At 35.9% G+C, this 13,810-nt stretch overlaps 1 protein-coding gene across 1 annotated transcript; it reads right to left on the reverse strand.

The window, feature by feature from the left end:
• Window positions 1–8,626: 8,626 nt before the first annotated feature.
• Window positions 8,627–13,724, reverse strand: LOC123559879 (40S ribosomal protein S25-like). The gene is made up of 4 exons (XM_045352000.2): window positions 13,592–13,724; window positions 9,630–9,719; window positions 9,084–9,267; window positions 8,627–8,740 (listed from the first exon to the last, which is right to left on the reverse strand). The coding sequence occupies exons 1-4, from the start codon at window positions 13,661–13,663 to the stop codon at window positions 8,667–8,669; spliced, it is 420 nt and encodes a 139-aa protein (XP_045207935.1). The 5' UTR covers window positions 13,664–13,724; the 3' UTR covers window positions 8,627–8,666.
• Window positions 13,725–13,810: the final 86 nt, after the last annotated feature.

Consider the following 13,810-nt stretch of genomic DNA (forward strand, 5'->3'; position numbering starts at 1 on the left):
ATGCAAACCAAAATAAAAAAACGAGTGTCCCCCCCCCTCCATTTACTTGACTCTAGGTCAATATGTGGGATTTGCACGACACTAATTTAACGGCCTTGTATGCATATCTTTGACTGTCAAGTGTCCTAGCTCTGTAAATTCTAAAACAAAATCCCATATGCACAACTTTACAAACTGAAAACTATTTTTGCAAGGTTTCATACTATGTAAGATTCTTCTTGAGAAACATGCAACCAAGGGCCAGAACTCTGGACTCATAAGAGTGTGGGACACAAAAATGAGTGTACATAGGGACTTTCTAAGATTTAACCTGGTGGCCTTGTTTTAAACATTAAATGACCCAGTTATAAACTAATGCTAGAGAATACGATTTGACCAAATGGCCTAGATGACAGTTCATTACATTTCATGACAACAAGAGCTCGTAGAACACGAAATGCCCCCCCCCCCCTTGATGCATTTAGTAACTGCGTAACAGAAATTTTTTGGTCACTGTGCACTGACCTCAAATCAATAATTATGGGTCATTTACCAGTCAAAAGTGACCTCCGTATCAAATGCGATCTTAGACAGAAGCATTTAGTTATATGGCAAAAAAGTTCTATTGTTCTGGGTCAATGTGAAACTTGCCCTTTGACCTCAAAATCAATAGAGGTCATCTGCTGGTCATGATCAACCTCCCTATTAAGTTTCGTGATCCTAGGCCAAAGCGTTCTCAAGTTCTCATCAAGACAAAGTTTAACAGTTCTGGGTCACTGTGACCTTGACCTCAAAATCAATAGGGGTCAGCTGCTGGTCATGACCAACCCCCTATCAAGTTTCCCGATCCTAGGCCAAAGCGTTCTCAAGTTATCGTCTGGAAACAGTTTAACTGACCTCAAAATCAATAGGGGTCATGATCAACCTCCCTATCAACTTTCATGATCCTAGGCCCAAGCATTCTTAAGTTATGGTCCGAAAACGGTTAAACTGTTTCGGGTCATTGACCTTGACCTTAAAATAAATAGTGGTCATCTGCTGGTCATGACCAACCTCCCTATCAACTTTCATCATCCTATGCCTAAGCGTTATCGAGTTATCATCCTGAAACCATTTCACTGTTCACGGTCACTGTAACCTACTGATCTCAAAATATATAGGGGTATTCTGCTTGTCATGACCAACCTCCCTTTCAATTTCATGATCCTAGGCCCAAGCGTTATCGAGTTATCATCCAGAAACCATTTAACTGTTCCTGGTCACTGTGACCTTGACCTTTGAACTACTGATTTCAAAATCAGTAGGGGTCATAACAATCCTCCCTATCAACTTTCATGATCCTAAGCCCAAGCATCCTGGAGTTATCACCCGGAAACTGCTGAACTGTTCCAGGTCTTTGTGACCTTGACCTACTATCTCAAAATCAATAGGGGTAATCAGCTGTCATGATCAATATCCCCCATCAACTTTCATTATCCGAGGACCCAAGCATTCTGAGTTATCATCCAGAAACCAATTGTCTAAGGACCGACCGTCATTCGCAAAACAAGAGGACCATGATGGTCCTGAATCGCTCACCTCTTCCCACATGACCCAGTTTTGAGTATGACATCGTTTTTTCTATTACTGTGAAATCATTAAATTTCGTGGACATGAATTTTCGTGGTTTTGGTCAAAATGGCAATTTCATGGGTATATGAATTCGTGGATTACAACTTTCGAACATAAAGTGAATGGGAATTTTATTTGTTCGTTGGGATTAAATTTCGTGGATTGGCTCAACCGTGAAATCCACGAAAATTAGTCCCCCACGAATATTAATGATTCCACAGTATTTGACATAGTGACCTAGTTTTTGAGCTCATGTGACCCAGTTCTGAACTTGACCTAGATATTATCAAGATAAAAATTCTGACCAATTTTCAAGAAGATCCATTGAAAAATATGGTCTCTAGAGAGGTCACAAGGTTTTTCTATTATTTGACCTATTGACCTAGTTTTCGAAGGAACGTGACCCTGTTTTGAACTTTATCTAGATATCATCAAGGTGAACATTCTCACTAACTTTCATGAAGATCTCATGAAAAATATTGCCTCTAGAGAGGTCACAAGGTTTTTCTATTTTTATACCTACTGGCCTAGTTTTTGACCGCACGTGACACAGTTTCGAAACTGACCTAGATAACATCAAGGTGAACATTCGGATCAATTTTCATGAAGATCCATTGAAAAATATGGCCTCTAGAGAGGTCAAAAGATTTTTCTAATTTTAGACCTCTGACCTAGTTTTTGACCGCAGTTGACCCAGTTTCAAACTTGACCTAGATACCATCAAGATGAACATTCGGACCAACTTTCATACAGATCCCATGAAAAGTATGGCCTCTAGAGAGGTCACAAGGTTTTTTTATTATTTGACCTACTTTTTTAAGGCACGTGACCCAGTTTCAAACTTGACCTAGATATCATCAAGGTGAACATTCTCACTAATTTTCATGAAGATCCATTCAAGGGTATGGCCTCTAGAAAGGTCACAAGGTTTTTCTATTTCAAGACCTACTGACCTAGTTTTTGATCGCAGTTGACCCAGTTTCAAACTTGACCTATATATCATCAAGATAAACATTCAGACCAACTTTCATACAGATCCCATGAAAAATATGGCCTCTAGAGAGGTCACAACTTTTTTTCAATATTTGACCTACTGACCTACTTTTTGAAGGCATGTGACCCACTTTCGAACTTGACCTAGATATCATCAAGATGAACATTCTGAACAATTTTTATGGAGATCCATTCTCAAGTATGGCCTCTAGAGAGGTCACAAGGTTTTTCTATTATTTGACCTAATGACCTAGTTTTGGACCGCACGTGACCCAGTTTCAAATTTGATTTAGATATCATCAAGGTGAACGTTCTGACCAATTTTCATGAAGATCCATTGAAAAATATGGCCTCTAGGGAGGTCACAAGGATTTTCTATTTTCAGACCTACTGACCCAGTTTCGAACTTGACCTAGATATCATCAAGGTGAACATTCTGACCAATTCTCATGCAGATCCCATTAAAAATATGGCCTCTACAGAGGTCACAAGGTTTTTCTATTATTTGACCTACTGACCTAGTTTTTGAAGGCACTTGACCCACTTTCGAACTTGACCTAGATATCATCAAGGTGAACATTCTGACCAATTTTCATGAAGATCCATTCAGGGGTGTAAAATTCCACTCGCCCGCTCGCATTGGCGAGTTAAAGTATGGATAGGACGAGTGGATCTCGCTGTATACTCGACCGATCGGGCGAGTGGTTTTTACGTCGTAGCTTTAATGAAATTTAGAAATTATATCTTAAAAAACCTCAACAAACTTTGAGATAGTTCAGTTGCTACTTTGACTGGAATTTACCTGCGAATCATAAAGATATCAAAACGTCATGCCAGTAATTTTCCATTCCGAGAGCACGTGCGACCTATCGTAGTATCAAATTCACATCTCCGTTACTTTTGTTTATCGACACGTACACAAAAAACGTGCGTAGTGCATTCATTTTTTAAGGGGACGCATATTGCTACATTCACAGTTCATACAGAAATGCGGAAGGGGTGCATATTCAAGAAATCGATGGTGGGAAAATAAAAAACATATTCCTAAACTGATATAATACTGATGGACACCTGTAATATTCAGTATTTTGTGGATAAGGATGTGGTACTATGAATGTAACAGGAAAACAGAGGTCTTTGTGAAAGTACATTCAACACAAAATATTAAGCTTTTGTATAAGGAAAAAACAGGTTTTTTACAATAACAGTGTTCCAAATAATGTTGAAGGGATGAGATTTTCTTTCTAACACACCAGGTTTGCTTAAACATGTAAAAATTTAACGCCACGTCATTTCAGCTCGGGATGGACGCCATATTTCTCATTGATAAAAATGTAAACAAAAAAAATCAGAGTGGGATTAGCATTGCAAGGGCATAACATGACATTCTACACAATGAATACCTTAGAACAGATATCTAAGATGCTACACAGGTCAGGCGGGTTAAATGCATAATGGCGATCACTTGAAATTCATCTTGAAAAGGTGGTTAATTTTAGTTTATTTACATGGTTTTTAATTTTCCCACGACTTCTCGCGATTCACTGCATATGTATTACTGCGCCGGACGAAAGGTAACTCTAATAAACAACGGGAGACAACTTAGGTGTCAGCACGTGTACGATTTTAAAAAAAAACATGACGACGATTATAATTTCTTATCAAATAATGAATCCTATTCAGATATTCGTCTTTAATATTAGAAAATATTAATTTCTGTGGACATTTGTCAAAAAATATTACTTACATTGGACTACTTTGCGCATCAAACTGGTTTCCGCTTCAGTTGTGAGGCACTTCCGTTATACTTTTTGAGAACAATAACAAAACACAAAATGAATCAATAAAGTCACTTATAAACCGACTGCTACTTAAATCAGTGTAAGTAAAGTTGTTGTTACAACATATACATGTTCGTTACGTTATGAGATAAAGTTTATCTTGAACAGCATAATCCATTAATTACGTTTAGATGATAATTGCATTTACAACTTATTTGACCCCATTTTTTTTACGTGAATGACAGCATTCTCGTGCAACTCGTGCAAACAGAGTTATGAAAAGTATGGTGGAGAATTCAAGGACAAATTATAAATGACATTAAAGTGAGGATAACTGTATATTCGTCCAGTTTTGATCATTGATATGCCTGCTGTGTATTAGTAACTTTGTGAACAAGATTAGAATGTTACTTTTGCACATATACACATTGATTCGACCTCTCAACCAATTTCATACCTTATTTTAGGGATTTTTAAGACATACATTTCAAAAGTTTGTTGAATGTGTTTTGATATTTAAGTGCATTGTAGTTCATGAATACCAAGTTAAAAATTAATAATGGCAACATTTCTAGGCCCTTATTGTAAGCCACTGGACTTCTGTAACGATAAATGTTTAATGTATTAAGGGAAATATACTCTTTCACTTTTGGAATGTGGCATTCCTTGACCACCGTATCTTTTCTTATGCACTACTTTGTAAACAAACTAAATAATGTGTTTTAGCTTACATATGCGAAATGAAAAGCAAGACAGTGACCATATTTCACATTCTTTCTTTAAATTAGAATCTGTAGGACACTGATAAATGTTTGGACAAGGTGAAGCACTATTATTTTCGCACCAAAAAGTCTTAATTGTTGACTTTGAATGTACACAATAAGTCTTATGTAATTCAACAATAACTTTCTTCTTTCAGTTTTCTCATTTTTATTTTAGTGAGCAATCATTTGTGTACTTATAATAGTTGAAACAGTATCCATTTCATGTACCAAAACCTTGTACTTTTTTGCAGGTAAATTTAATCATACCCCACCCACTTTTTTCTAATTTCAAAGTATGCGTCCCCTTAACATTATCGCTTCAGTTTTTCAACATCGCTTGAGAAGTAATACAATTTGAAATCTACTAAGATTTCAATAAAATATCGACGGAAATATAAGCAAATTTGTATGAAAACGGTCGAATTTTCATATAATCATTTGTTAAATTTCAAACAGCGCGATCTTAAGTACTGATTTCTTTTTAAGAGAAAATACGTGATACATAATATGGGCATAAAATTCGGACTTTGACCAGAAAGAACAAAAACAGAATTAAAAAATCTTAAATAATGAAAAAGCGGCAGTAATTTAAATACATTGAGTAAAACAATTTTTTTTTTTTTTTTTTTTTTTTTTTGGTAAAAAGGTCTCGTGGACGTAAATAGAAATATGGTTTTAAAATAAAACGAAATGATGTTGTTGCGGTTTTTAATAGTTTTAAATGAATCTTTGTACATGTATTTCTTTTTATATAAAATATTCCTTGAGGGCATATAGTCACATGGCGCGAAAACTGTCATATGACGTAATGCCATGACAATCTCGTGCGACAATACCCTTTGATCTCCACTTCAGATGTCATGATATCGACACACTTCTTTTAGCTCTTTGAGAGGATGTTAATTGATGATGAAAACAGGCCAATTACTTAGTTTATCAACAGAATAATTACCGATGATCGTCAACTTTTTTTTCCCCGTTTCAAGACGGGTAGGTGGAATATGATTATTGTGTCCATATTTTTAGGACACTTTTCAAAATATTTTTTTTTCAGGAAATAAGTCTTGAGAAAATGAAAATAACCGATGTTTAATACTTTCCTGACACTTTGGGAAACTACGGCAGGGGTTAGACTGTGTTTATTTTTACTATCGATGCGGTTATTATGGAAAGCAACTTGGTGGTGGAGATGACAAATTAGTGAAAGAAAAATGAATGTCTGGTGTGAAAAGGAAATTTAAGAGTAACAAAAACGGATAATCAAAAAGGAAACGTAGTGTACGAGCTATGTGTTAAGTTTGAAATTTGCTTGTACATAATTCTCCTTTCATAAAACGTGACAGTATTAAACATGTCAATTATTAGGGCGAGCGACTGTCCACTAAGGGCGAGTAGATTTTACTAGCTACTAGTCCTGCAGGGCGAGTGGTGTGAAAAAGAATTTTACACCCCTGCCATTGAAAAATATGGCCTCTAGAGTGTTTATAAGGTTTTTCTATATTTAGACCTACTGACCTAGTTTTTGACCGAACGTGACCTAGTTTCGAACTTGACCTAGATATCATCAAGATGAACATTCAGACCAACTTTCATACAGATCCCATGAAAAATATGGCCTTTAGAGAGGTCACAAGGTTTTTCTATTATTTGACCTACTGACCTGTTTTTGATGGCACGTGACCCAGTTCGAACTTGACCTAGATATCATCAAGGTGAACGTTCTGACCAATTTTCATGAAGATCTTGTGAAATATATGGCCTCTAGAGAGGTCACAAGGTTTTTCTATTTTTAGACCTACTGACCTAGTTTTTGAAGGCACGTGACCCAGTTTCGAACTTGACCTAGATATCATTAAGGTGAACATTCTGACCAATTTTCATGAAGGTCTTGTGAAATATATGGCCTCTAGAGAGGTCACAAGGTTTTTCTATTTTTAGACCTACTGACCTAGTTTTTGAAGGCACGTGACCCAGTTTCGAACCTGACCTAGATATCAAGTTGAACATTCTGACCAACTTTCATAAAGATCCCATGAAAAATGTGACCTCTAGAGTGGTCACAAGCAAAAGTTTATGGACGGACGGACGCCGCACGATCACAAAAGCTCACCGCGTCACTTTGTGACAGGTGAGCTAACAATTTACCCCTCCTTCGGAGAGCATATTAAAGGCAAAAAAAGTGCAGGCATTTTTCTTTACATATGTTTAGAGGAAGACTTGACACAGTTACACAGGAAAACTTTCACTCAAGAATAAATCATGTATATTTGTGTAAACCCAATGCAGTCTGAAAGACAAATATATACACGTGTTGTGGATAGTGAAAGGGTTGATGGTATTGGGCGGAAGCATTGACGTTTAGTATATTATATAGCATGTATGAGGACATCAATGAATTTGAAAATCCTTCAAGGGGTTTAGGAGATACAGAGGGGACACAAAATTGTAGACTCAAACCTTTGACCTAGAGTTGTAACCTTGAGCCAGCATAGCTGACTCACGAGTTCTGCACATCGTCTTGGTAAGGTGATCATTTGACCAGTCATGAAAATCCTTCAAGGGGTTCAGACCATACAGAGCGGACACAAAATGGAAGGCTAAAACCTTTGACCTAATTATTTCCTCGACTTGGAGCCGACAAGTTCTGCACATCATCTTGGTAAGGCGATCATTTGACCAGTTTCATGCAAATCCTTCAAGGGGTTTACCAGATATGGAGTGGACACAAAATGTTAGACGGAAGACCATTCTTATAATCCCCCATCACGAGTGGTGGGGGATTTATAAAGCCACTTCAGTCTCTACACATTCGTTAACACCAGAAAAAAATATTTAATCTTCTAAGATTTCCAACAAAAACTTATCTACTTGGTTTTTTAATATGTTTAGTGATTGGGGAGCATTGTTTGAAGTTTCAATCAAATACAGTTGTCACGGATACAGCTTAATTGATCCATGCATAACTTTAAACAAAATTTTCAAAGATGAAGAAGGGCTACAACTAAAGTTTGGCAAGTTATCAAGTTGGTTATATCAGGTGTGAAATTTCGAGCAAATACCGAGACACAGCTCAACAGCTGCAGGTAGAACTTAACCAAATTGTTTTAGTGTTCTTTTTTAATTCATGGTTATCCAACTTGGTTATTACAGTAAATTCTATGACTGAAAGTTTCAACAAAGTAGACTGTAATTGTTGCGTGCGGACTTTCCTTGGAGAAAAGGTCCCAGGGGCCATAATTTGAATTAAACTACATCAGGTGAACAAACTTTATCCAGTTACTAAGACATGCTCTTTAAGCAGAACTTAGCCTAGGTGCCATGCTGACGCCTGGGTGAGTAGAGTAACTCTCACTTTTGAACAGTCAAGCTAAAGACTACTTGTTATGGAATCCGTGTTCTGCAGCTCACATTAACAGTTAACAGTGTGTGACTCCTAACTTCTGATTTATTGCTCCCAGCTTGTTAAAACACAACTTTACCATTAAAATAAACGAAACATGTTTTTTTCTCTTATTTATTTAGATCTGTACAAAACATTTCACTCGTCATCAGCCTTGGTTGCTCTGGTAAAGATCAACTGTGAACTGTGCTTTGATACAAGTTTGATCAGACCTGCAACAGAAATAAAGACAATAATGGCAAATTCAACATGTATGCAAATTACAGGGACGGCAAATTCAATTTGCCGTATTGCCCAGGTTGTCCCAAAGCTTGTACGGACAAGTGAAATTTGACCAGAATTTACTATATAACTATCATACAGACAAGTACAAAATAGCAATTGACAAAATCGGACAAGTCAAAATAAGATTTCGCCGCCCCTGAATTAACTTTGAAACAGGAGTTACTGGCTGACAGTAGTTGGTTATATTTTTTTCATAATTCAATAGCAACAGAAATTGTTCATTCAGGTACATGTACATGCAGTAACATATCGGAAAGCCTAAAACCATACCTTTAGAGTGTAGTTCTCGTAGCCCTTTCTTTGCCAGTGACCCTCTGATCTTCAATCTTTCAGATACCACAGACGGAGTAATCAATTTATAATTAGGAACTTCTTTTATCAGTTTATCGTAAGTGGGCTTGTCAAACAAAACCAAGTTGTTCAACTTGTCGCGGACTTTTCCCTTCGACCACTTCTACAATAATAAATAGAAGGAATTGGAAACCTTACTTGTGATCCTTTCTCTCATTTTATAATACATTCAGCTAGTGGAAAACACTAAGGCTGCATTCTACATGATGCAGTACATCTACTAAATATGTATTCCTTGTCATTGTAATAATAACAGAAACGAAAGCATTGGCAGCAAAAATATTAAGCAAAAGACAAATGTAGATAACAGAGGTATTAAAAGACTAAAATTTAAAATCTTGAAATAAGCCAAAGGGTTTGGCACCCGAGAGTCCAGACCTATGTTTTAAAGAGAATGCAATTAATCAATCATTAAATCATCAGCTAACTTGTTTTACATACTCATTGTAAAATTTGATAACCAACCTTCTTCTTGGCCTTTCCACCGCCTTCCTTCTTTTTAGCAGGCGCGGCCTTTCCCTTAGCACCACCTTTAGGATCTGCTTTCTTTGCTCCCTGCAATAACAGATTTTGAAAGTACTTGAAAACCGATTAATTACAGACATTCATTCTTCATTTATTTATTTGCTATATTATAGGCTTTACGAAGACTGCCTTATGGTATGCTTACTTCAAAAAGTAAAATGTAACCATTTGTTGTTTGTTATGTCACTACCAACATCATGATCAACTCTTCTTTGCAGTTAAAGAGCATACATTTATCATTTGACTGATCAATAAGACGGAAAAGGCACAGTATATTAACATCTGCTAATGGGAGTAACATTCACCGTGTTGAAAAACTGAAACTTTACCAAAAATTGCCGAATAAATTAAAGGGCATTATTTTGTAAAACAGCATAATAGTGTTATAGATCTTTATCACAGCATGTTAGTGCATCACAGAGACTATGTCTGTAAATTTTTAATCCTTTTTCACAGGTGGTTACTGAGATACCTGCTTGCATACAAAAACTTAACCAAATCCAGACACCTACAAATGGGCATGTGCAATAGCTCTACCTATTCCTTGAATTGTCAGGTTAAAAAAGCCAAGAGTTACATAATACGCTAAATAAGGTCACTTCATTATGCCAAAGTTGTTTGAAAACATTAGGCCTATTTGTTTCTGAAAACGTTCTTACATGCAAAACTTTCAAAGTTAAAAATTTGTTTGTTTGTTCTGGGTTTAACGCCGTTTTTCAACAGTATTCAGTCATGCAATGGCGGGCAGTTAAGCTAACCAGTGTTCCTGGATTCTGTACCAGTACAAACCTGTTCTCCGCAAGTAACTGCCAACTTCCCCCAAATGAATTATCAGAGGTGGAGGACGAATGATTTCACACACAATGTCTTTTATCAAATCGTCACGGAGAACATACCCCCCGCATGGGGATCGAACTCGCGACCCCACGATCCGCAGACCAACGCTCTCCCTACTGAGCTAAGCGGGCAGGCCCAAGTTAAAAAGAGACAAAATTTTGACAAAAATAAATGCGTTACGAAACTTGTCCCAAAGTCACCTCATGATGCTGAAATGCATGTGTTAAGTTTACCAATAAAATGATAAAATATTTTTGATTCACAACTTTTATGACAATACTCTTCTATAACCCTTACTTGAAATCTCGCTATGCGAGTTACATTTTCATCACTGCAAATTAAGTAATTGTTCATTAATTCAAAATGAAATACACAAATTTACTATAAATCGTGGGAGTAATGCCTTAGAATACCCTATCAAGTTTACGAGACTGATTTTAATATTTGATGATTTTGCTTTTATTGTCAAATCATCTATAAATTATAGCCCGTTTCCCTGTTGTCGTTTTTTTGACAAACAGCAGTCACTGCAGACTTTTTGTCAACTTAGAAACACAAAGGTCACTAGTGGCAAATTGCATACAAAAGCTGCTTCATTTTAATGCCCTCTCAGCTTGTACCTGAGCAAAACTGACCTAGTTTATGCAATCTAGAATTATAATCAAAATAATTTGACGTTCAGATTGTTTTATATTTGTGACGGGCAATCTCAACGTCAAAACTTTGTAGGACCAAAATAACTGAGGATAAATCAGTCAGGTAAAGTTATTTGTTTTTTTGTGCATATCAGCGTGTAGACATGTGGTAAACATTAATCGTGTGTAGTAGGGGTGTAACGATACATCGAACTATCGATGCATTGCGATACTAAGTGTCCCGATAGCATGCATCGATAGAAAAGTCACGATCCAATAACAATCGCCGATAGTTCCTTCAACAATCGATAGGTTCGATAGTTTTGAAATTTTGGTAAATACAGAAATAATTTATAATTTATAAACCAAGAAACAGAGCCAGCTTTCATTTGCGCCTCGGAAATGTTTACGTCTCCATTACAATAATTACCCTCACGGAATTAAACTACATAAAGTACTGAGAAGTCTGGAAGAAAAATTAAAATTTAGTTTCTTAGAAACTTGATAAATATCTTTAAATGACCTGTTAATTTTAGATGAGAAAAATGTAACTATGGACATGGAGAAAGAAGGCTACTTGTATTATAAAAGCAAACTGTTTGTAGGGCCCTTCATTTAGTGCTGGTACACCTTAATCCGATCCGTAAATTTTCGTCTTTTTTCAATGCTTTGGGTTATTAAACATGTTGACATTCACAACAAAATGGCCGATTCGTTTGAGTATACCTTGCATAGGTTTATTGTTTTACTTATTGTTCCAAAGCCAAGGAAGGCAAGAAATATTTAATGTTAGAATTATTTCTGTCCGTTTCAGTTATACAAACATCTCAATGTGTGTTAACAGCAATTATAAACAGTGTCGTCTCTTACACTGTGTAACAATGCCAGTTGGTAGCTTTACTGTATAAAATATGATGGCCGATAACTATTGCAATAGTATCGCAATAGTAACCTGCAATAGAATAGTATCGCAATAGTTTTTAAGCAATATCAATAGTATTGCAATAGTCAAAATTGGCCTCAATAGTCACCCCTAGTGTGTAGTACATACATAGGTTTAAATCACCAGAAAACTCGTAATTTTGGATATTATTTGATATTTTTTCCATAAATAAATGAAGAATTTAATTCCCTTTCGATACATGTAAGTTTTATTTGAATTTATGGCCAATTCATGAAATAATCGGCATTTAAACCTATAGCATGTAAAGTGCCAGCAGCGATGAAAATTTCATCTGAAATTGCTTCAATTATTTTGGTCTTTCAAGTGTTTGAGTGGGGAAATTGCCCAATGAAAAAAATAACTCAATATTTCCCCAAGATCGTGTCAAATAAGTTGGACTATCTAGAATTACAAACCATACATGACAACTAAAATACTATCGTTTGTTTCATTCAAGTTATTTTGAATGAAAATGCAAACTGATTTATCAATAGTTCTGGCTACCATAACTTAACTGACGCTATTTTTATTCTCTGATGGTCGCATCCATTCAGTTATGGCGAAACCCCATTTGGTTAACTAACCAGTATCAAACCGCAACATCTCGCACACTTCTCTTGTGAGAAACGGATGACGTCATGCAACAGTTCAGAGCACATGGTTATTTTTGAAAATCAAGTTCAAAATTTCACTTATTAATGCATTTATTTTAATCATAAATATAACCAATTTCGATTAAAATTTATTAAAACATATCCTAGAAAGTTTAAGTTCTCAGAAAATGTCAATAAATAACAATTCTATACCGAATATTGGTTTTCAAATGAAGAGTACCCAGATCAGGTGACAACTGCAATGGCGGACACAATACTGCAGACAGGGGTACCAATTTGAAACTTGTGTGTATAACTTGTGTTTAAATTATGTTGCATGGATTATTTTATACCACATCAAAAGAAAAATTAATTAGAAACATTTTAAAACAAAAGGTGAGTTCATTGCATTTCATTTGATGAAATTATAGCGTGACAGACTTCTGGCACGATTCCTGGTTAGGTTTTAGTACGGGATTCGTTTCAGCGCAGAGATCCATAACAGCATATAAACATCTCTGAGCTGAATATTTTTAGCTAATTTATCAAAGTAGATCTGTAATTTCAGACCCGGCTGCAACAGGAATATTTCAACTTTTATTAATATGAAATCAACGCCAACCAACGAGGCCTGAACTAAATATTGTTCTGATATCAAAGACAGCGAATTGGTCTCGGAACACTTTAAATGTCTAAGTTTGATAACAGCGTGGTCGTGCACTGTTCGCGAAAACACATGACCCATGACTCACACCGAAAATCACTTGATTCGTCTGTGATTTAATGTTGTTAAGACCAAGAAAATGAAAGGTTTACATGCAATTCTTAGATATAAACCGAAGACAAAAAGTTTAATGTGGTTAACATAGTATAATTGACTGTTGAAATACAAACCATGTTGCTTTCGGGAGTCCACGTGAAAAAGAGGCTGATTACCCATAAATCCCGATAATGATCCTTCAACATTAAAAAAATGTTAATAAATCGTTTCTTAAAAAAGATGACATACAAGAATTTATGCACAATATAATCATCGTTAAACATTTTTCCATATTAAAAATTTTCTAGAAAAAGTAACTTTTGCTTAGAATTACACAATATATGCGAATTAAT

The sequence above is a fragment of the Mercenaria mercenaria genome, chromosome 10 (genome assembly GCF_021730395.1).
Source record: "Mercenaria mercenaria strain notata chromosome 10, MADL_Memer_1, whole genome shotgun sequence".
NCBI classification, from domain to species: domain Eukaryota; kingdom Metazoa; phylum Mollusca; class Bivalvia; order Venerida; family Veneridae; genus Mercenaria; species Mercenaria mercenaria.

Coding starts and splice junctions, on each gene's coding strand:
- LOC123559879 (XM_045352000.2), bottom strand. CDS start 13,663: ATGTTGAAGGATCATTATCGGGATTTATGGGTAATCAGCCTCTTTTTC. Junction 9,720..13,591: donor GGACTCCCGAAAGCAACATG/GTTTGTATTTCA, acceptor CTGTTATTGCAG/GGAGCAAAGAAAGCAGATCC. Junction 8,741..9,083: donor ACGAGAACTACACTCTAAAG/GTATGGTTTTAG, acceptor TTTCTGTTGCAG/GTCTGATCAAACTTGTATCA.